At 46.8% G+C, this 19,873-nt stretch overlaps 8 protein-coding genes across 8 annotated transcripts; 4 read left to right on the top strand and 4 right to left on the bottom strand.

Moving 5' to 3' along the window:
• Window positions 1-234: 234 nt before the first annotated feature.
• P175DRAFT_0503548 (putative translation elongation factor eEF-1 subunit gamma) lies at window positions 235-2,008 on the top strand. Its single transcript, XM_040897657.1, has 3 exons — window positions 235-614; window positions 865-1,590; window positions 1,649-2,008. Exons 1-3 carry the CDS (start codon window positions 311-313, stop codon window positions 1,933-1,935), a joined length of 1,317 nt encoding a protein of 438 aa, XP_040750134.1. The 5' UTR covers window positions 235-310; the 3' UTR covers window positions 1,936-2,008.
• A 658-nt stretch (window positions 2,009-2,666) lies between these two features.
• P175DRAFT_0518188 (NIF domain protein) lies at window positions 2,667-5,168 on the bottom strand. The gene is made up of 2 exons (XM_040899040.1): window positions 5,021-5,168; window positions 2,667-4,961 (listed from the first exon to the last, which is right to left on the bottom strand). Exons 1-2 carry the CDS (start codon window positions 5,045-5,047, stop codon window positions 2,964-2,966), a joined length of 2,025 nt encoding a protein of 674 aa, XP_040750133.1. The 5' UTR covers window positions 5,048-5,168; the 3' UTR covers window positions 2,667-2,963.
• A 1,348-nt stretch (window positions 5,169-6,516) lies between these two features.
• Window positions 6,517-8,164, top strand: rrp36 (putative pre-rRNA processing protein). Its single transcript, XM_040892849.1, has 2 exons — window positions 6,517-6,798; window positions 6,864-8,164. The coding sequence occupies exons 1-2, from the start codon at window positions 6,622-6,624 to the stop codon at window positions 7,761-7,763; spliced, it is 1,077 nt and encodes a 358-aa protein (XP_040750132.1). The 5' UTR covers window positions 6,517-6,621; the 3' UTR covers window positions 7,764-8,164.
• A 400-nt stretch (window positions 8,165-8,564) lies between these two features.
• On the bottom strand, window positions 8,565-10,067 carry P175DRAFT_0442303 (uncharacterized protein; the record flags this gene model as incomplete). The annotated part of the gene is made up of 2 exons (XM_040894118.1): window positions 8,565-9,783; window positions 9,871-10,067. 2 exons carry the CDS (start codon window positions 10,065-10,067, stop codon window positions 8,565-8,567), a joined length of 1,416 nt encoding a protein of 471 aa, XP_040750131.1.
• Window positions 10,068-14,348: 4,281 nt separating this feature from the next.
• Window positions 14,349-15,539, top strand: P175DRAFT_0503544 (DNA-directed RNA polymerase core subunit RPC19). The gene is made up of 4 exons (XM_040897656.1): window positions 14,349-14,773; window positions 14,835-14,926; window positions 15,026-15,102; window positions 15,186-15,539. The coding sequence occupies exons 1-4, from the start codon at window positions 14,669-14,671 to the stop codon at window positions 15,317-15,319; spliced, it is 408 nt and encodes a 135-aa protein (XP_040750130.1). The 5' UTR covers window positions 14,349-14,668; the 3' UTR covers window positions 15,320-15,539.
• A 218-nt stretch (window positions 15,540-15,757) lies between these two features.
• P175DRAFT_0559564 (putative NADH-ubiquinone oxidoreductase B14 subunit) lies at window positions 15,758-16,576 on the bottom strand (the record flags this gene model as incomplete). The annotated part of the gene is made up of 4 exons (XM_040900926.1): window positions 16,507-16,576; window positions 16,328-16,389; window positions 15,979-16,125; window positions 15,758-15,877 (listed from the first exon to the last, which is right to left on the bottom strand). Exons 1-4 carry the CDS (start codon window positions 16,547-16,549, stop codon window positions 15,758-15,760), a joined length of 372 nt encoding a protein of 123 aa, XP_040750129.1. The 5' UTR covers window positions 16,550-16,576.
• A 191-nt stretch (window positions 16,577-16,767) lies between these two features.
• loc1 lies at window positions 16,768-18,018 on the top strand. The gene is made up of 3 exons (XM_040894823.1): window positions 16,768-17,270; window positions 17,358-17,507; window positions 17,595-18,018. Exons 1-3 carry the CDS (start codon window positions 16,989-16,991, stop codon window positions 17,715-17,717), a joined length of 555 nt encoding a protein of 184 aa, XP_040750128.1. The 5' UTR covers window positions 16,768-16,988; the 3' UTR covers window positions 17,718-18,018.
• Window positions 17,745-19,553, bottom strand: P175DRAFT_0550810 (putative hydrolase, alpha/beta fold family; the record flags this gene model as incomplete). Its single annotated transcript, XM_040900439.1, has 6 exons — window positions 17,745-18,091; window positions 18,146-18,274; window positions 18,325-18,448; window positions 18,504-18,578; window positions 18,626-18,795; window positions 18,846-19,553. 6 exons carry the CDS (start codon window positions 19,551-19,553, stop codon window positions 17,915-17,917), a joined length of 1,383 nt encoding a protein of 460 aa, XP_040750127.1. The 3' UTR covers window positions 17,745-17,914.
• Window positions 19,554-19,873: the final 320 nt, after the last annotated feature.

Raw genomic sequence — 19,873 nt, 5'->3', positions numbered from 1 at the left:
TATGGACCTCAGGGGGGGAGGGGCGAAAAGGAACAAGATGGGTGAAAGGGAGCTTCCGTGCTTGGATTGCCATCTTGGGTCATCCTGAGGTTTTTCGACGGTGAATCCACGTGATTCGGGGACATGTTCCTCCGAAGCCGAAACTCCGTCTGATTCGCACAAAATTATTTCATCCGCTCAGAGTTTGGAGGTCTTCATCTTTCTTTCTCCCCTCTCTCTCTCTCTTTTCTTCTCCTTTTTCTTTCTTTTCCCCTCCATCCCTCAAACCACCTTTCAAAATGGCCTTCGGCAAGCTCTACGGTCTTCCTGTATGTTCTTTCTCTTCCCAGTTAACCCCTATACTGTGTTCTCTTTATTTGAATTTGCTGCCCCGGCAATTCCTTTGGACAGCGTGGCTAATTGTGCCTTCCAGGACAACACTCGCTCCATCGCCATCCTCGTCGCTGCTAAGAGCAACGACCTGGAGCTGGAGCTTGTTGAGACTCAGGCCAACCCGGCTGCTGACTTCAACACCTCTGCTGAGTACACCCAGATCCAGCCTCTGGGCAAGATCCCCGCTTTCGTCGGCGCCAATGGCTTCTCTCTGTCTGAGGCCATTGCCATTGCTGTCTACGGTAGGTTTAACTCTTGTTTTGCATCCATTGGAGTCCCTTGGGTTCCTGTTTCCCTTTTTTTTTTTATGATGAGCAATTTTATTATTAGTTATCCCTGTCAGAACTACACTGTTGATAACGTACACCTCTGAAAAAAAATTTGGTTACCCCGCCTTTGGGCGAATATTTTTTTTTCCAAAACCTCCACTCTTTTTGACTCACGTTTTATGGTCTTGGTTTTCTTGGGCATCTCAAGCTAACTATTAAAAAGTGACCTCCCAGAACGAGAAGACCACCCTCCTTGGAAAGACCAAGCAGGACTATGCTTCCATCCTCCGCTGGATGTCCTTCGCCAACTCTGAGATTCTCCCCAGCTTCGGTCTTTGGTACCGCCCTCTGCTGGGTCTCAGCCCCTACAACAAGAAGAACGTTGAGGATGCTTCCAAGGTCGCCCTGAAGAACATTAGCGTCCTTAACACCCACCTCACCGCTAACACCTACCTCGTTGGCGAGCGCATCACCCTGGCTGATTTCTTCACTGCCGCTCTCCTCAACCGCGCTCAGGCTACTGTCATTGACAAGCAGGTCCGTGCTGACCACCCTGCCTTCTCCAGGTGGTACCAGACCATCATCAACCAGCCTGCCTTTGCTGCCGTTGTCACCCCTGTCCTCGTTGAAGAGGCCATCAAGTACACTCCCCCCAAGAAGGAGGAGAAGCCCAAGAAGGAGGCTGCCCCCGCTCCTGCTGCTGCTGCTGCTGCTCCCGCTGAGGAGGAGGAGAAGCCCGAGAAGAAGGCCAAGCACCCTCTTGAGGCTCTTGGCAAGCCCACTCTCATCCTCGATGACTGGAAGCGCTGCTACTCCAACGAGGACACCCGCTCCACTGCTATGCCCTGGTTCTGGCAGCACTTCAACGCCGAGGAGTACTCTCTGTGGCGTGTGGACTACAAGTACAACGAGGAGCTTAAGCTCACCTTCATGGCCAACAACCTGATCGGTAAGACTGTCCTGGGTCCTTCTTTATGTACTCGAACTTTAGCTAATCAGATTTATAGGTGGTTTCAACGCTCGTCTTGAGGCTTCTCGCAAGTTCCTCTTCGGTTGCCAGGGTGTCTATGGTGCTAACTACGCCTGCGTCATCAAGGGTGTCTTCATGGTCCGTGGCCAGGACTTCAAGCCCGCTTTCGATGTCGCCCCTGACTGGGAGAGCTACGACTTCATCAAGCTCGACCACACCAAGGAGGAGGACCGCAAGTGCCTTGAGGACTGCTGGTCTTGGGACGCTCCTGTGATCGTTGACGGCAAGGAGCTCCCCATGGTTGATGGCCACGTCTTCAAATAGACGAATTCCTTTAGATGCCGTAGTAGCCAACTCATGATGATATCCAAAACTTCCTTTTTTTTTTTTTTTTCCCTGGTTGGAGAAACTCGGCTTTAAGAATTCGGATCAAAAGCATTTTCCCCTTCTAATATCCGGTGGGAAGTGTTGTGTCTCTGTTGGATGACATGTCTCTCCAGATGTGCCCCTCTTTCCACCAATCTATTTTACCCACATTTTCATGTCTATGCCGCCCACGATGCAATGGTTTATGTCTCCGACTGAGAATAAAAATACATTTCATTTTGTTTATTATTCCCGCGTCGATCCTATCATGTCACGCCTATAATTTGAACTAACAATAGGTAGTTAGTTAGCTAGGTAGTTTGTAATCAACTGGTTACCTAACTAATTGATTGTTCACTCTATGTATCAAGTATGCCCCCCTGTTGGATATATTCTAAGAAGGGGAATGAACTATTCAACTCCTAGAGAATTTTAACAACAGCGAAGCTACCTGTACACGCAAATATATATATAATCAAAAAAAAAAAAAAAAACACTAAAACAACCCAAGCAAACAACCAAAGGGATAGATAGATGCCTAGCAACAACATCATATTTTACACTAGAAGAAATAACTACCTTCACCAACAACATATATTCACCAAAAGATGTCACATTCTGGTTGGGTTTGCCCAAACTCTTTACAACTAGTAGTGTCCTAAGATATCGTATGGAATTAACATTGTCTACTTTGTAATATATAATATATTATATTATACAACTGCGGCATGGGTAACAGAACAGGATCCTGTAGGAGGCCTTCTAATTGAGGTCAAGTTTTTTTCGATGGAATTAACAACCAACAAAATCAATCTATCGTGAGGTAGGTAGTAGGTAATATGCAATGCAATGGGTCTTTCTTTGCCGCAGAAATCAAAATCATGCCATGTCATGCGATAATATGCGATAGAAATAGTAGCGTAGAGTAGAGTAGAAAAGGCCGTTAGATTATTCGTCGGGTCTCGTCCAGTCAGCCAAACAAACATTCAGAGATCTAGAGACTCCTCGAGCCGATCCAGGAGGAAATTCTCTGACGGCGCAGATGACGTCGCTGGGGAAGGCGATCGATTCGTTTTCTGTTCCATTTTTGTAGCGCTAGGACTAGGACCGGATGATACAGAAGGCGAGGGAGGCTTGCTTTGATTTGCCTCTGTTTCTAAATTTGCTGTCACGGTTGCAGTTGTAGTGATAATAATAGAAGAAGAAGAAGCAGAAGAGGAGGCGGCGGCGGCAGCAGCAGCAGCAGCCCACCGTGCGGCTTTCTTTTCCTGTTTGCGAGCTTTCCGTTTCTCCTTGCGGGCTTGGGCTGGATCGACTGGAGTCGCAGCGAGGACTTTGAGATCAACCGTAGAGCTGATGTCGAGGTCTAGGATACTTGTTGTTCCCGAGGCCTTCGAACTCCATAGCTGGAGCATTTTACTGACGTCGTCGCATTTTGATAGAACCTCAAGTTGTTTGAGGACCTTAGGGAAGATCATGGATTCGTCGATTCCCGCGGCGTTCGTGAACTCGGGGATTTCGATGAGGTTGTAAGGCTCGCTGAGGGCTTTGAGTTTGCTGTCGTCAATAAGGATGGTGTTTGTTTGGTCCCAGCGGGATTTAGGGGGTGGACCCTTTTTCGCTTTATGGGGTGGACAGGCAGGGCGTTGTGGTTGTTGTAATTTCGGGTAGGACGCTTGGATTTCCTGGCTAGACCAAACGGTATCAAGGGTCTTGTAGACTTGGATCTTGGATTTGTATTGGGCGTCTGTAAGACCGAATTTATCTCTACCCCATTCTGCTACCAGCTTTTGTCTTTTGGGCTCGGGGAAAAGTTTCTGGCAGACGGCTTTAACCGTTGGCGGTTGGGAGCTAGACCAGATCATGACTTTGTATTTTTCAATCAAGGTGTCCAAGAACTGATCTAGGCCAACTCTCCGTGCGAATGTAGGTGGGAAACGTCTGGTTTTGCGGTATATTAATGTGCCATTCAAGTCAAGAATGATGAGAAGAGGTTGCGGGGTTGGTGAGAGTTTGGGTGATAGAGATGATTGATGGAGGTATTTCTTTGTTGCCGACGGTTGCTCTGGGAGTTTTGGTGACTTGAGACGGTCTGTGAACGGCGCACCTTGGGGCTGATGCCCTGAAACCATAGGAACTGGTCCTCTGACGGGGTTGGATAGGTTGGGTGCTGACAGTTGACCAAAGCCATTGATATTGATCATGGGCTGGGGAGCTGTCTGGCTCAATGGACTAAAGTTCATGAAGGGATTGGGCGGTAGAAAATGCGGTATTGCTGTCATTTGATTGCCACAATTCCACGGAGAAGGAAGTAAGAAAGGGTTCACTGTAGATTGATCTAGAGACTGAGGAAGCTGCATGTGTTGCTGCTGGTTGGCAACGTTCGGCGCAAAGAGTGGGAGTTGGAATGCTGTTCCAAATGGCGCTTCTACAGCCATAGGAAAGTGGTTCGGCATAGGAATCGAATTTATGACTGAAAACCCGGGAATTCCGTTATTCGCTAGCGCCTGGTTCGGGTCATGCTGCGATTGGGGCCACTGTGACGAAGTAGGCGGCGGTTTATGCGGCTTATGCGGAGAAAGCGATCGCTCCGGGTGATCTCTGTAGAATCCTGTCCCCATGTTCAACTGCCTCTCGGAACTTCTTTGATTGTGCCGTGGACGCCCTCTGCGCGAATTGTAGTTATCGCGGGACCGTGCTGCATCAAGACCGGCGTTCTCCCGAGCCGCCCCCTTGGAGTTCCAACGACCTCGGTACGGTCGCCATCCTCCTCTCGAATTAGGTGCCATATCGCCCTGCGAATTAATCTTCTCAGCCCGATTGTCAACTGACGACGTAGTACTCGTTGACACTCTTTGTGAGCCCATTGCGGGTTTCGAGGATTTTGCTGTGTTTCGGCTAGCTAATGAATGCTTTGCGGACGAGAGTAGCGGGGAATAAGACGCCAACGTCAAGCGATGCTTGGCCGGATATTTCAAAAGGAGCTTATGCAAGTTAGTTATCGTGTATTGTTTGCAAGCGCAGTTGAGGATACTGTACATACCTTATACGAGGCCCCACCACGAGACATGAGACCATAAAAGAAAAACTGAACCTGGGGGGGGAAAAAAGAACTAAACAGAAAAGAATGTCGTTGGAATATCCAGCATATAATCTATATACAAATTGAAGACAGATCAAGTGAATTGGCCGATGAAAAAGGAAGGGAAAGTGAATATGAAGAACCAGATGGTTTGGGCAAAATCCAGATCGGTATCCAATATTCCGCTCCGATCCTCGGGTGCATCACGTCAGCATCTCCACCTTCTTCCTTCCATCCAACTATCAACAATGGCTTTTACCACTTCAACATCAGACATCATTATCATCACGGGTTCTGGTTTAACTCCATAACAAAATCAAGCTACCAGCTGATTAAGGATTATGGCCTAGAAAAACTTGGGCAGAAGGATTATATGCCTGCAATGCTAATCTATAAAACATTCCAGCATGTCATGCGCAATCAAAAGATATCTTTCTACACTTCTTCTTTTCATACATTTATGACTGTCTGGAGTCTATAAATGAGAATACTACTGGATTTGATATTTCCCTTAAGTTAAACTATCTTAATGGGTTCTTCTCCTCCTTTAATCCAGATCAGAAAAGCAAAATCCACAGGGCTATGGAACATTTTGCTAATTATATGGTCGACAATTTCCCCCCCTGTAAGTTAATTACTCTGCATGGTTAAGAATGCTCGCTTACTTAAGTAGTTTATTAGTTAAGGCTTCATCTGCAAAAACACCAGTGATTTCACCAGTAGGTACAATACAACATGTATCTACTCTTCGACAAAGTTGTCTTATCCGGGATCATCATTATTACGTTATCTCCCACTAGTTTGATTGGGAATGAAGACGAGAGGCACACCGAGAAGACCCTTCGAGAGACAGATGAAGTCTGTGTGAAAGAAGATAGATCAACAAAAATTTAGGACATTCATTGACATTAAGACTCGGGGGTTGGTTGAAATCATTAACTAGTTAGCTGGATTCCGATTGCTTAGTCCAGCACGCACCCTCGTGGAATACCTAGTTAGCTAGCTTTTCTCTTTCCAGTCAGAGCCAGAGGAAGATAGTTAAGTGTCAGTTATACCGTTCAGCTAAAAAGGTGTCAAGACGGTCATTTCTAGTCTAGCTCATACAGTGTTATATTGGACCACATTAAGGATCTATTGATCTTCGGCCTCACTGTGTATTGTGTATGTTGTGTGTTTCAGCAAAGATAGGCTTCTAATTAATAGTTAGTTGATTCAAAAGGATTACTTTTCTTTCTCTTTATTATTATTTTTAGGAAGTTACTTGATAGAGAGTAGGAGTAGAAACAAAACAAGACAAGAGAAGACAAGCACTTGTTGGTTATCCAGGCTTACGTAACAATTCTTTGCCTTGGGTGATTATATCAGCACATCACGTGACATAAAGTATGACCTTCTTACCGCCTACACAAAGCGGCAGAATCTGTTTCATTTTTTTGTTGCGACCTCACCGCCGTCAAGATTTGGCACGTCGAGAGAAATTTCAACGTCCGTGCTTGTCCTTGATTATATATATATATATACATTAATTGGCCTGGCTTTTTGAGAAAAGCAGAGAAGGAAGCATGGCAATTTCAGATTTGCTCAATCGGCGCATGCGAGCCCGCCCAGATGAGGATGACGACGGATATTCAGATCCATCCGGATCGGAAGCGAGCAACGCGAATGTTGGTCTTTCGGATGAATCGGGGTTGGAGGGTGGGAGTGATGATGATGATGATGATGATGAAGGCAGTGACCAGGTTTGTATCCCTCCCCGGGCCATCCCATGCAAGGAATAGATAGAACAACTCCTAACTATGTCTAGTCTCGCGGGTCCGAGTCCGAGTCCGAAGATCCAGACGAAGAAAGCGACCAAGATAGCAGCGAAGAGGAGGATGACGGCGAAAACGACGTCCAAGCCTCACTGAGCAACATATCTTTCGGCGCCCTTGCCAAGGCCCAGGCGTCTCTCGGCCCCAAGGCCAAACGGAATGCCAAAGCTCTCAAGAGGAACAAGGATGAAGATGCCGGCTCAACGTCATCGCCACTAGACGATATTCGAGCCCGAATCCAAGAGGCCAGGGAACAAAAGCGCAAGGCGTCACTCAAGTCCAAAGATGCGGACAAGCCCGCACGGTCGTCCAAACACGCACCCGCGGTGCAGTCCTCTAAATACGCCGTTTCCCGGAAACGCACTGTTATCGAGGCGCCCAGTTTGCCCAAATCCCGAGACCCGCGGTTTGACCCGACGGTTATTGGTGGCCGACATAATGCTGCGGGCCCGAGCAATGCGTACGCTTTCTTGGATGATTATCGCGCTTCGGAACTTAAAGAGATGAAAGAACAACTTGCCAAGACGAAGGACCCTAAGCAGAGAGAGGCGCTACAGCGAGATATCCGCTCGGCTTCAGATCGTCTACGCACTATTGAAAACAATAAACGAGAGAAGGAGATCCTGGCGGATCACAAGAAGAAAGAGAAACAGCTTATTCGTGAAGGAAAGAAGAGCACACCGTACTTCTTGAAGAAGTCGGAGCTTAAGAAACAGGTGTTGTTGAAGAAATATGAAAGCATGAATTCTAAAGACCGGGCAAAGGCACTCGAGAGAAGACGGAAGAAGGCTGCTTCGAAGGAAATCAAGGCAATGCCCATGGCTCGCAGAGGATTTGGCGGAGACGATGCCCCTGACTTTAGTGGAAGTCGGAAACGACGACGGGTAGAATGATGTCGCTATACGAATGGCTAATTAGGAATATTCGTCTTGGTCCTGCGCCGAAAACTGCATAAATTTCGTTTCTTCAAAATACTACCAAGGTGATGCTCAAAGCATGTATTAGGACGACCAAAACATTATTAGTTGACATTATCCAAAACTACCCGCATCCCTTCCTTGTCACATAATGAGACACTAAATGAGGTCTCAGGATTACCGTGGTCCTAATAAATCCAAAGAAGAAGAGGAGAAATGATAATGAACAAAACTAATGGTATCGCAACAAAGCATCAAAACCATGACAAAGATCGCCGAAATATGAGAGATCTGGAACGAGGTATGGACGTAATGTAATTCTTTGGGGGGGAAATGGGGGAGGGAAGATAGAAAAACTCCTCAGAAACGCCATCAAATCCATCGAAATGGAGCGAGATAAAACAAAGTGCCTTAGTCTTTTGACCTCAATGGTATAAAAATGATAACCAGCAGAATGGGATGGGATGGGTAAAGAAAAAAAAAAAATGAGACAATGATAAAAACAGAAAAAAATAAAATAAAATAACCCCTAAACCTTCCTTTGGTTTAGACGCGACTGTTCATGCTGTTCATATAGATAATCATAGGCTTGCGCATTCATCTCATTCAAAGCGCAGGTGATTCGCAAGTCACCTGTCTTCACAGACATCTCTCGGAAGCCGCCGTCCAAACCGTAACTTCCAATCTCTCATGTAAAGAGTGAACTTCTTTTTTTCTTTTTCTTTTCTTTTTTTTTTAAACAGAACCCTTGTACTTCGTAAATTAAGTTGATTGCGATTAGGAATGGAACAGATCCCATGCCCGGGAGCAGAGAGCCAAGAATTCTTCTTTCTTCTTGCGCTGTGTCTCGGGGGAATCGCGACCAGCACCGAACGGGCCGTAGGAGGTACTAGGTGGACGACCCATAACAGGATTAGGGCGATGGTGAGGTTCAGGACCATGCCCCAGAGGAGGGCTGCCATTATCTTGTTCATATTCACTTCTGGGCCGACGACGAGAAGTTGTTTCAGACGGGTATGACGCAGTTTGATGGACTGGAGCATGTGCACTGGCTAAGGGCGCAGCCTCAATGTGCGATACGGTGGACTTAGGAGGGTTCGCAATGCGTGGAGAAGGTGGAGTGGGTGGCTGATGTCCACCATAATGCACAATACGTGGAAGAAGCTCCTCACGTCCACCCGACATTTCTTGAACAGCCTCCTCAGCTGAACGGTATTCTCGGGGTCGGTTGGATGGTTGTGCAGCACTGCCTGGCATCCTCGGGGATGGGAGCGGGGGTAAGTTATTCGACTGCGAAGCGTTGGAAGCAGTTGCGCCCTGGTAAAAAGGACCCCGATTCGTATCCCGGTCTCGTAGAGCATCCGACCCGAATACGTCGGAAAGTGGCGGCAGTCGATTGTTCGTTTGGGTTGCAGGGACATGATGAATATGGGATGTTGAGCCTAGAGCAGGGCTTTGGTTGACAACATGGCGTGTTAATGGCTGCGCTTGATGCCGGCCTGTAAAGGTTTGATGCAATGGCGCGGATTGAATCACGCGCTCATTAGCGAATTGCGCCGCCGACGGGGGGACGATAGACAACCCGGGGGGAGGTCTCCTCTTCGAAGAGCCAGCTTTCGGGAGACCGAATGTGTGTGATTCGGACGGTTTAATGCCGTCTGGGCCGTCATCCTTGGCTGATTTCTGTAATCTGGATTCAATAATCGATCTCTGTTGATCTCGTACTGATAGGCTCCTTTGTAGTTGTTCTCTCATGATAGGATCCTGCGTTTGAAATCCAGGAGACAGGCAGGCAAGTCCAACATCTTGCATGGTAACCCCATCCCGAGCTGTCATAGGGCCGCCGGGAGGTCGAGCGGATAATCCTCCGGAAGAGGGAAGACTTGTAGAAAGGTCTAATTTTCGAGGTCGGGGTCGCGTGTGGGTTTGCATTCCAGGGGAAGAGGGCGGTTCTTTCTTAACGATCACCTTTGGAGGGTTACTCCCGCTTTGTGACCTATTTCTTTTTTTTTTTTTTAAAAAAAAAAAAAATATTAGTTACCCATCTGCAAGATTGCATTTATGTTTTGGGTGGTAGACTTACGATGGTGAAGTCAATTTCTTTCCCGCCGGTGAACTCTTCGTAGAGGAACCATCGCGAGAGGCACCAGATGCGCGAGGCGGCGTGGAGCTTGACTGGATACTGGAACTCACTGGCGCCAGCCGTTTTGGACTTGGATCTCTGTTCATGTGCGGAGACGGTAGTGGTGCGGCTGTGGCAGGCGCGACGGCGGTCGACATTATACAGGGTTAATGGGAGTATTCGAACGAAGAGGTGGGATGGCGGAACCAAAGGAGGGGTATATTAAACCGGTCGTATTCTTCAAAGGTATGTTGGGGCCGAAACCGAAAAGGGTGCTGCTGCAGTGATCGGGATGAGAGCGACTCTGAAAATCCGATCAACAGGACGGGGAACGAAATAAGAAGCCTCCTCTGGAAGTTTTCCCTCTTGTTTGCACAGCCTCTGTATATATAAAACTCACTCCCTGCGAGTGAATGACTGTGCCACCCAATGTTGACGGTCTGGCTTCTGACGGACGTTTTGTTGACAGTGGGAACGACCGGACGAGACGGAGTCAAAGAACGCGCGGGTCCAAAATTCAGGCGGCTAATGGGTGCCTCTGGAAGGAGGGGAGAGGGGGAAAGAGATAGTCAAAGCAGGCTAAAGAAGGCAAGCAAGCTTGGAACAACCAACTACTACAACCCAAATAGCAACGGACGAGAATGACGAGCTGGGACGCGAGAAGTTGGCAGGGAAGGGAAGCCAACACCAAATTGGGTGTACCCCGGAGCGTCTCGTCGAATCGTAGGGGCGGAAGGAGGAAAGAGGAGTGGTTCGACACCTGTTTGGGAGACGGAGGGGGGAAAGCAGGCGGTTAACTAAGGCTGGCTGGCGGCAGTGTGACAACGATCTGAGGTCGGTCAGACCAAAGGCAACAAGCGAAAGAAACGGACGGGGATGTCAACAGGCCTGGTCCAGAACGAACGCAGGTGGCCGGAAAGGGAGGGAGAGAGGGGGGGAAAGGAACGAGGGAAGAAGAGCAAGACGTAGAAGAAAAGAAAAAGAAGAAGAGGAGGAGGAGGAAAAGGGATGGGCAGGTGGATAGGAAAACGGGGAATTAAGAGAAGAAACAGCCTAGGTAGAAGAGGAAGAAGAGGATTGATTAATTGTTGATAATTCGACCTCAGGAAAGGAATAATAATAAATTGTTGGGTCTGGAGGAGGATCGGAGAGGAGAAAGACAGATCAATTAACCTGATGAGACGGTGGAATGGGGATCGAACTAAAAGCACCGACTAATAGTAATAATAATAATTAAATCAAAATCTACCAAGTATAATAATAACATTTAATAAATCAATAATAAATCAATACATCTTTCAAACTGCTGTTTCAAAGGTAGAAGCAAATAAGAAGCTGAAATTGGGCTGAAAGATCAGACACTTTCAGGTATACTACTACCTAAGTACTTGATAACTATACTCCTGTATACCTGTATAGCAGCATAGCTATATGGTGCATCCCGTCCACTCAAGACCAAAAGTACCTCATAGAATACTTATTCAAATAGTCGGGGTGGAGGTCATCCCATCTGATTGGCAACTCTCTGAGACACTCTTTGTTTCTGCCCAGGGCTTGTCGCTTATGATGTGACACTTTTGTGACAATGTCCCAGTAGGGCGTAGTAACTAGGACTAGTTAACTATTTTATACAATCTTATCTCCTAGTGAAATAGTGGAAACTGACTCATTCTCATGTTCTCGCGGTCTCAAGAAGGGGGCTCTTGAACCATCCCGATCCAACCTATGAAGATCCTGGCACTGACGCTTGAAGTCATGTCATTTACTGGGTATAGCACAATTCTTGACTTTTTTCCCCCCTCTTTTTTCTTTTCACTTCATTAAAGTCTTTTGATTCTTATTATTACTTCCCCATCTTCCCCTCCCCTCATGGTTATGAAATCAAAGCTTAAACAAAAAAAAAAAAAAAGGTGAAACATCAGGTAACCTGTGACACCAGCGTCCCTCACCATCCCCGAGATCCACCTGGCGCCAAACTGGTGAAAACAATAGTCTTGGTTCGATCCATGAATCCAGCCTCTCTTGTCACACACTTTCATGTTTCTCCCTCCCCTCATCCTGTAATTACTCTCTACCCCTCGTAAACTGACATCGTAATTTGTTTTTGTTTTTGTTTTTTTTTTTTTCTTATCCTTTTCCGAATCGACGTCTCATATTCCGCCCTCCCTCCCCCACGTTCCTTTTTCTTGCGGGTTTTTCGATTTAATTTCCAGACATCGGATGAGGTGAGATTTCCCTGAACTTAAGTCTGCAAGGGTTGTAAAATATCACCATCTACTCCGTACACAGTATGTAAAAGTCGCAGCGTAATAATTTTATCCTGTGGGCCAAGTCGTACTGTACGGTCAATGTTTTGATATAACACTAATCCGATAGCAAAAATAACACCGTCTCTCCAATTGTCAGGGTTGGAAGCGAAAACATCCAGCCAACGCATCATAAACCATCGGTTCCCAGACAGGCATGGAACTCTTCCTCGTAGCTGTCAAACTGATCTTCCGTGGCTAAAACGTTGATCCAGAGTCTGCCGTGTTGATCACAGGCCTGGATGGCGTTTCTGCGTCAATAGTCGTAGGCTGAGATCCGTCTGCAGGTGTAACTTTATACGATGATATTATCTCATACTAGGGACTCCGTAGAGTATCTATCTAACCACAACAAGTGCTAATAAGTAGGTAGTAAGTGTTATACCAGAACTTGTACAGTTGTACATGGTACCAACTCACTACTGCTGTCTCGAGTGTGCTAGACTACTCATGCACCTGCTAGTACTTATCAACCCACTAACTAGTAGCGTATGGAACTACTAGTGGTAGTTTCCGATGTCCACCTTAACAGCCAGCGCTGTTCGTCTCCAGGCGGAATGCAGGCTGGTGGCCAGAGTCAGACTGCTATCAGACAAGGAATAAATGAATGGATCCATCCTTGTTGTGGTTGCAGCACCAATAGTGATAGCTGCCACACCTTTTCCTGGGATTTGGCCCCCGGTCGGCATGGAGGTAGTAATTAATTGTAATTGTTATGTTAATTAAACTCCGTTTTGTTGGGTTTATACAGAGAGGTGCTAAAGCACTACTACTTTCTACTAACTACCACCACCTACGTAAGAACTGTACTGTGTTGTGCTTGGGTATTTACTTCAAGATATGCTGGGAGTTGTATTTATATATATATATGGATATATCAATGATGACCTAGGCACAAAATCTTCCTAATCCTTGGTAATACTCCTAAGTACCGTAATCCCAACATTTCCATATCAAACACGGAGGCTGGAGGGTGTGATATGATTACCAGATCTGGCATAGCAGTTGTGACATTGAAAAAAAACATACATAAATAAATAAATAAATATGGAATCACAGGATGGAAATAACCGACAAAATAGCAAATAAGACAAAGAAAAGCCTGCAAGTAACCATCACCACCAGGTAGAAGTTGGAGTACCTAGATAGATACCTTGCTGTCACTTTTTCATGTCATTTCCCTGGTTAAAATCAATAATAGACCCACGAGTGTTCCTTGCAAATAAGATCGAGGACCGATGCGGCCGCTGCTCACTAGTTTACGGGTCTGTCACTTTCAATCCTGGACGGTCTCTAGGAATTATTGATCCACTCAGCGTCGAGGTCTTTCAATGCCTGTCTCTCTGACTGGAAAGGTGACGAGATACTACCTACTAGGTAACTAACCTGCCTGCTCTGGACAGACAATCAATCATTGCAGGAGGAACTGGAACTGCTCTGACAGTAGACTTGAGAATAGGGATTAACACGATACGATATTCATCCCTTGCTGGTTCAAGGTTGTATTAGTTCTGTCGCACCTAGGTACAGACGTCCTTCAGAACTTTTACAGGATCGGATCGGATTGGATTATCTGTATATCTCCATAAAATAAAATTGAAAATACGCAAGTGAAATTATGAACGCGCGCAAAACCCCAAAAATAACCGCCGTCCGCTTGACCTCTTGGCCTTTAATTTGAAATTCGAAAGCGGAAGAGGGTTTTCAATCTGCACGGACTATTGCTAAGATTAATTTCCATGTGGGCGTGTGGTCGTTGCGCAGGAAGAGTCGATCGCAATAAAGCTATCACGCACTGACTTCTTGCGTGATCTAAATTGAGAACCCCGTGTTTCGTGCGAATCGAACTCGTGGCTAATTAGGGTTTTTTTCAGTCTCTTTCTTGGGACGGTAGGCAAGGTAACCTAAGATGGATAGCGACCTGTGGTTTGGATTTGGATTGGATTGTTGTTCTGTCGACCATTTCGTAGCATCCTTTCAATCGATTGAGCTCCCAGTTCAGAGGTATGTAACTATTTATAGTTACCTAGGTAGTCTTACACAGGAACAATTGCACAAGAGGCCCGCATAGACCGCCGTACTCTCAGATCAAGCCGGCAATATCAAAGGCGGTCAGACGCTATCGATAACCGCTTTTCACTTTTTTTCACACCGCAGCCGGACGAAGGAGCAGCATGAATATCTGAGCAGAATAGCAGCAGTCAAAGCCTTGAACCGATCAATTATCTCGATCTCGACCTAGCGAACCAAAGTGCAATCTCGATCAGGTTACGGGGACCGAAGCACAATCCACCCAACTTGCGGACTGCCTGCCTACCTACCCACCCTCCAGCGTCACAACCCACTGACTCGGCGATTAGAGCCTGCGTTACTCCCAGCAAACGACACTAGACTGCTTCCTCTGCGATATTCTTCTAGCTGGCCAGTTTGAAACATACCTACTTACGCCTACAATGCCTGCCTCCGTACACTCCCAAGACAACGACCAGTCCATGATGGACGCCAACGCAGCTGAGCAGAACGAAGTGCTACAGCTCGAGGAGAAGCGGATTGTTGTTGTTCGTTTCCCCTTACCTCATAAAACGAACATAGTGCTAAGACCTACCTACCTATGTACAGTTGCCCGGTGCCACGGACACAGCAGCTTCCTTCCAGTTCGAAGGGGAAGGACACACATTAGGAAATGCCCTTCGTTATGCGATTATGAAGAAGTATGGGTTTTCTCTCTCTTCCTTCCTTTCCACTCTGCATCCCGGAGCTAGGAAGAACCTAAACGAAACGAGTACTAATTGGACTGAATTGAATGACAGTCCCGGTGTTGAATTCTGCGGATACACTATTCCCCACCCTTCAGAATCAAAGATGAACGTTCGTATTCAGACTTATGGTTCGCCCCCCCCCCCCCATATTCTCTCTCTCTCTCTCTCTCTATATATATATATTAAAGTGACTGTGTTTAATATCTACTAGATACAACGACTGCAATCGAAGCTCTCGAAAAGGGCCTGGACACATTGATGGACCTTTGCGATGTCGTGACGGATAAGTTCACCACTGCGCGGGATGCGTTCAATGCTTCCCAGGCGGATAAGATGGAGTCATGATTTCTGTTTTCCCCCGTCTCTTTTTGATTTGCTTTTCTTCTTCTTCTTCTTTCTCTCTCTCTTTCGTGTACTTGGGCTGTACTGTATGCTGTATATATGACTTGGATGGCGTTCTTGTGCAGAAAAAGTTACACTTCCCAGGGATTTCCATAGACTCTTTCTTGAACTACTAGTTCCTTATTCATGCATAGCAGAAGATATCCAATAAACAATTTAACTCGGTAAACTTGTCTTATACTTTAAAAGTAAACTGCGCTCTTACTTCTACGACTATAAAGAAAGAAAGAAAGAAAGAAAGAAAAAAAAATAACGAAAATGACGTTCCTATTCTGACAATATATACATAATATAATACCCTCTATCAATGTTACGACACGAGGACCCAAATCGAAATCTCAACTCAATGCTAAGGAAAACATTAAAAGAAAACAGCAGCAATCAATTGCGGCCCTCCAGGAAGCCCGAAATGAAGTTAGGAGGTAGCCGGGCACCGGGGTCCTCCTCTGGCCGGAAATACTTCATCACATGCGAGAGCTGCTTCCAGTAGTTGAGGGTTTCCTGGGAGGGGGAACGTAATTAGCTTGTTGTTCTGCGGGTGAGGAGGCCAGTAGCGCGTCTCAGACTTGGAAGGGGAAAAAAAAAAAAAGGTAGCAACTCACCTGGAACTCGGCGTGGCTTTGGAACAGCAGCACATCCACGACATTGAGCTGGTTGACGTAGCGGTGCTTCTCGAATTCCTGGCGGACCTTTGTGCGGATGGCGGAGACGGGGATGTTCAGGGAGTACATGGTTTGGATTTCGGGGGACTGTCGGGTTTGCAAGCGTAGCTGTTAGTATGGTGGACTCATCTCATCTCATCTCATATTATATCGTATTGTAGGGTGTCATGTCATGTCACAATGGAGTTGATATAAAAAAAAGGCCGTCGGCGAAGGCATCGACACCATTATTCCACTCCCCTCGTGACACGGAAAGGGAACCAGAAGGAGGAAGAGGAGGACTACTAACAGCTCGAAGCCACTCCCTGTAAGACCTCAGAACACGAGTCTTCGCATCGCTCCAGTTGGCAGCTATACAACGCAAAAAAACAAGTCAGTCAGCCTGGGATTCTAGTGCAGCCATTGACATCGCGGCAATTTCTAAACCGGTCGGACGTGCTCGGGTAAGGTGCCCTGGAGAAAACGTACAGGAGCGAGTGCGCTGCGCAAGGTAAGTAGGATTGATAGTCATCTTGATATTAAAAGAAAAAAACCCGACGTCCTTTGTGAACACCAATGGCGTACGAGGGAAGAAGAAAGACTAAAGAGGGGGACAGAACCGAGAGGTCGAGGTTTCTATGGACGGATGGGACGAATTGGTGGAGGTTGGAATTCGGAGACCGGTGTTCACCGCCTGCCTATTTCAAAAATTTCTTTTTTTTTGCAGGCTGGACCGCCGCATTTACGATCTTCTTCTTTTTTTTTTTTTTTTTTTAACACTGACCTTCAAGAGTCTGATTTTCTTTTCCTTTTATTTTTTTTTTTCAGAAAAAGAGGCTATTTGGTGGATATTTACTAGTCCCTAGTATTCATATCTTGGGGGGCGCGCTTTCGGTTTTCCCTTTCGATAAACTCCCCATCCCCTAACGAATTCCCTCGACCCCATTTGAATTCCCCCCATAACCACCGCGATGGCGCCAACCAGTGGTCCAGCTAAGGCCAAGTCCTCATCAAAAGGCGATTCGAAGAAAGGTGGTGTCCTTGGAGCCAAAGTGAACAAGAAGAATGTGAAGCGTCCGCCGCCAAAGGAAATGAAATCGAAGGCGCGCACTGAGAAAAGTCAAATGAAAAAGACAAAGAAGAGAGAGTATACGGAGGCGGAGCTAGATCTTCCTCAACTCAATATGATTACCCCTGTTGGTCTTGTGAAGCCGAAGGGAAAAAAGAAGGGAAAGATATTTGTTGACGATCCGGTACGTTTGGCCTATAATCGGCGAATCGTGTGGAAGGGTCTCGTGATAGTGCTGACGATGCTTTTTTTTTTTTTTTTGATGATGTAGGAGGGTATGATGACGATTTTTGCCATGGTCAACGCTGAAAAGGAGGGTCAGATTGAGTCTAAGATTATGAAAGCCCGGCAACTGGAGGAGATTCGAGAGGCGAAAAGGAAAGAAGCTGAGGCTAGACAGTCCCAGAAGAAGTCGAAGCTGGTACGTCGCTAAAGTTCCTATCCCCCGTTGTTCGATAGGCTCATAGAGCCCTAAGGCGGTCATGGTAGCTAACGCGCTTGAGAACAGGAAGATGTCAAGGAATCGATCCGTCAGAAACGGAAACGCAAGAGTGGCGACGCCCCCGATACCAAGTCAGATGCTCCCGCTTCCAGGTCAAGCGGGAAGAAAAAAGCGGTCTCCTTTGCGTGAAGCGTTCTGTAAAAAAGTAATTCTGTCTATAGCATGGTTGAATATGTATTTAGAAGGGTCGCTGGCGTTTCTATGGGTCTATCTATATCTTTCGAAGTATGACATGAATGACATTCGCGACGAACATCTAGTCATCAACAAAAACAACAAGTCTTCATCCAACAATATATCCTCTAAGGTCTAAGAATGACGCTGAATTAAATGATTGGCAAGCTTAGCTTGCGGCGCATCGGGCTGAAATTGGCCTTCTTGAAGTGTATATCAGTGTCGTCATCAGGCTCAGACGCCTGTCCGGGTACCTGCCCCGGAAACTCGACCACTGGAGCAGTTTCAAGGTCGACTTCCTTGGCCATCATGTTCAAGAAATTATTTACCTACATCCGGAGTTAGTTCGTTATCTTCATGCAAGATGTGGCAACTAAACGTACTGGTTTCGCAAACCATCGGTCTCCTCCGAATTCAAACCAACCAAGATGACCACCCCACGAGGTGGTCATCATGACACCGTACGGAGTTTGGCCCATTTCCTGGAATGGAAGAGCCTGGACGCAAGCAATCTGCTGCGAGTTAGCACTGAGACCTGAAGCCAACGCGCTGCTGAACTAACTGGATCGTCCTCTGCTTGCACAACAAAGAAAGGGATTCTGATCGCGAGCAGTGAATCGACAGAAGATGCATCGCGATAGTAGGTACCTTCTGTAGGATATCCCCACAAGGCGCATTGCAAAGCCCTAGATACAACGGTTAGATCAATGTAGAGTCGCGGCAAACCTTATAACGGCATACCTATCAAACTCGTGCAGATAAGTGATGCTTCTGATAGCTTCCGCATCGACTCTGGGATGCTTGGAAATCTCCTCGCTATGTCTGAAAACAACAGTTAGTCTATTTCTAGACAATTGCATGACAACACATACTGCTCGAAGAGCTTTTTCATGCTAATTCCCATCACCCTGCTGTACACCTGAAGTCCCATGAAGCTGCTCTGTAAAGCCATGGAGCTGATTTCCAAGTTCCAAGGGCTTGCGCAGATAACCGCTGCTTTCAATTGACAAGCATCTCCCTCCTCACCAAGGTACTAGGGATCGTTAGTCGGCTCTGTTTGAAAAGTGAACTGTTGCAGCTTACATTGGTAAGAATGTTCGCCCCCAAAGAAAATCCAATACCAAAGAGAGGTCGGTTGGGGAAAGTGGCTCGCAACCACTTCACAGCCTGACGGACATCCCAAGTAGCACGGGCATTGTAGAGTACACCACTCGAGATCTTTGTCTGAGCACAGCCTCTAGAATTTACCACACAGGCTTCCCAGCTTCGGTCTGCGACAAGGGGGCTAACTACATGGCGCAGGTAAAGTTCATGCGACCCACCACTGAGGCCATGGAGAACCACGAGCATTGGCTTCGTATCATCTGAAGGCAAAGCGGCGAACTCGGCCTCTGAAAACATCGATGTGCGTTCTGGAAGTCCGGATGGCAGAGTGTACTTTCTCTCTTCATCGATTGCTTCGGCAGTCTCCGGCACCTCGTACGGCTCCACGACAAAATCGATTGCGAACTGTCCTTTGAAACGGGGGCTATCGGCCTCGAAGATTCGTCGCTTGTAGTAGACAGGGACATTATCAAACTTTACTGAGGTCCAACAGGTTTGCAGGTGGCCATTGAAAAGCAGGGGGTTCAACTGGCATTTTGTTGGAGTAGCAGTGCGGCAGAGCTCCGCCAGGGTAACATGTTCCTTAACGCCAGATTTTGCAGATTTTTTAGTCAAAAGAAGATTATTCTCCTTTGCGCTAAAGAATGAAATCCGTCCGCTGGGACGGATCCACGAGAAAAGTCCCATTGCGACCAGCAGACCGGACAAAATAAGAGACACCGGGAATGAGTTGGTGAGAGGTACCGAAGTGGGAAATTCAGCCGAGGCAGCCATGGGCTTTCAGGGAGAGAAAAGAACGAGAGTTAACGGAGAAGAAAAACAAACGAGCAAAAGATGTTGGTCCGCTGGGGTATAGAATATGAGAGGGAAAACCAAGGGTACCTGAAAGTTCCTCGATATAGTATCGATGGAGGAATTTGTCAATGTCTCGTGGGATCCTCTTTTGCTCAGACAAGCTACGAATCAGTCCTACCAAACGTACCAAACGGGTCGGATGTCGAGCTTGA

Source organism: Aspergillus ochraceoroseus, assembly GCF_002846915.1.
Source record: "Aspergillus ochraceoroseus IBT 24754 chromosome Unknown P175scaffold_7, whole genome shotgun sequence".
NCBI lineage: Eukaryota > Fungi > Ascomycota > Eurotiomycetes > Eurotiales > Aspergillaceae > Aspergillus > Aspergillus ochraceoroseus.
The sequence above is the reverse complement of the archived record's forward strand: the minus strand, read 5'-3'. Positions and strand labels throughout refer to the sequence as shown.

Coding starts and splice junctions, on each gene's coding strand:
- P175DRAFT_0503548 (XM_040897657.1), top strand. CDS start 311: ATGTTCTTTCTCTTCCCAGTTAACCCCTATACTGTGTTCTCTTTATTT. Junction 615..864: donor CATTGCCATTGCTGTCTACG/GTAGGTTTAACT, acceptor ACTATTAAAAAG/TGACCTCCCAGAACGAGAAG. Junction 1,591..1,648: donor CATGGCCAACAACCTGATCG/GTAAGACTGTCC, acceptor TCAGATTTATAG/GTGGTTTCAACGCTCGTCTT.
- P175DRAFT_0518188 (XM_040899040.1), bottom strand. CDS start 5,047: ATGTCTCGTGGTGGGGCCTCGTATAAG. Junction 4,962..5,020: donor GTGGTGGGGCCTCGTATAAG/GTATGTACAGTA, acceptor AACTTGCATAAG/CTCCTTTTGAAATATCCGGC.
- rrp36 (XM_040892849.1), top strand. CDS start 6,622: ATGGCAATTTCAGATTTGCTCAATCGGCGCATGCGAGCCCGCCCAGAT. Junction 6,799..6,863: donor ATGATGAAGGCAGTGACCAG/GTTTGTATCCCT, acceptor AACTATGTCTAG/TCTCGCGGGTCCGAGTCCGA.
- P175DRAFT_0503544 (XM_040897656.1), top strand. CDS start 14,669: ATGCCTGCCTCCGTACACTCCCAAGACAACGACCAGTCCATGATGGAC. Junction 14,774..14,834: donor AGGAGAAGCGGATTGTTGTT/GTTCGTTTCCCC, acceptor ACCTATGTACAG/TTGCCCGGTGCCACGGACAC. Junction 14,927..15,025: donor CGTTATGCGATTATGAAGAA/GTATGGGTTTTC, acceptor ATTGAATGACAG/TCCCGGTGTTGAATTCTGCG.
- loc1 (XM_040894823.1), top strand. CDS start 16,989: ATGGCGCCAACCAGTGGTCCAGCTAAGGCCAAGTCCTCATCAAAAGGC. Junction 17,271..17,357: donor AGATATTTGTTGACGATCCG/GTACGTTTGGCC, acceptor TTGATGATGTAG/GAGGGTATGATGACGATTTT. Junction 17,508..17,594: donor CCCAGAAGAAGTCGAAGCTG/GTACGTCGCTAA, acceptor GCTTGAGAACAG/GAAGATGTCAAGGAATCGAT.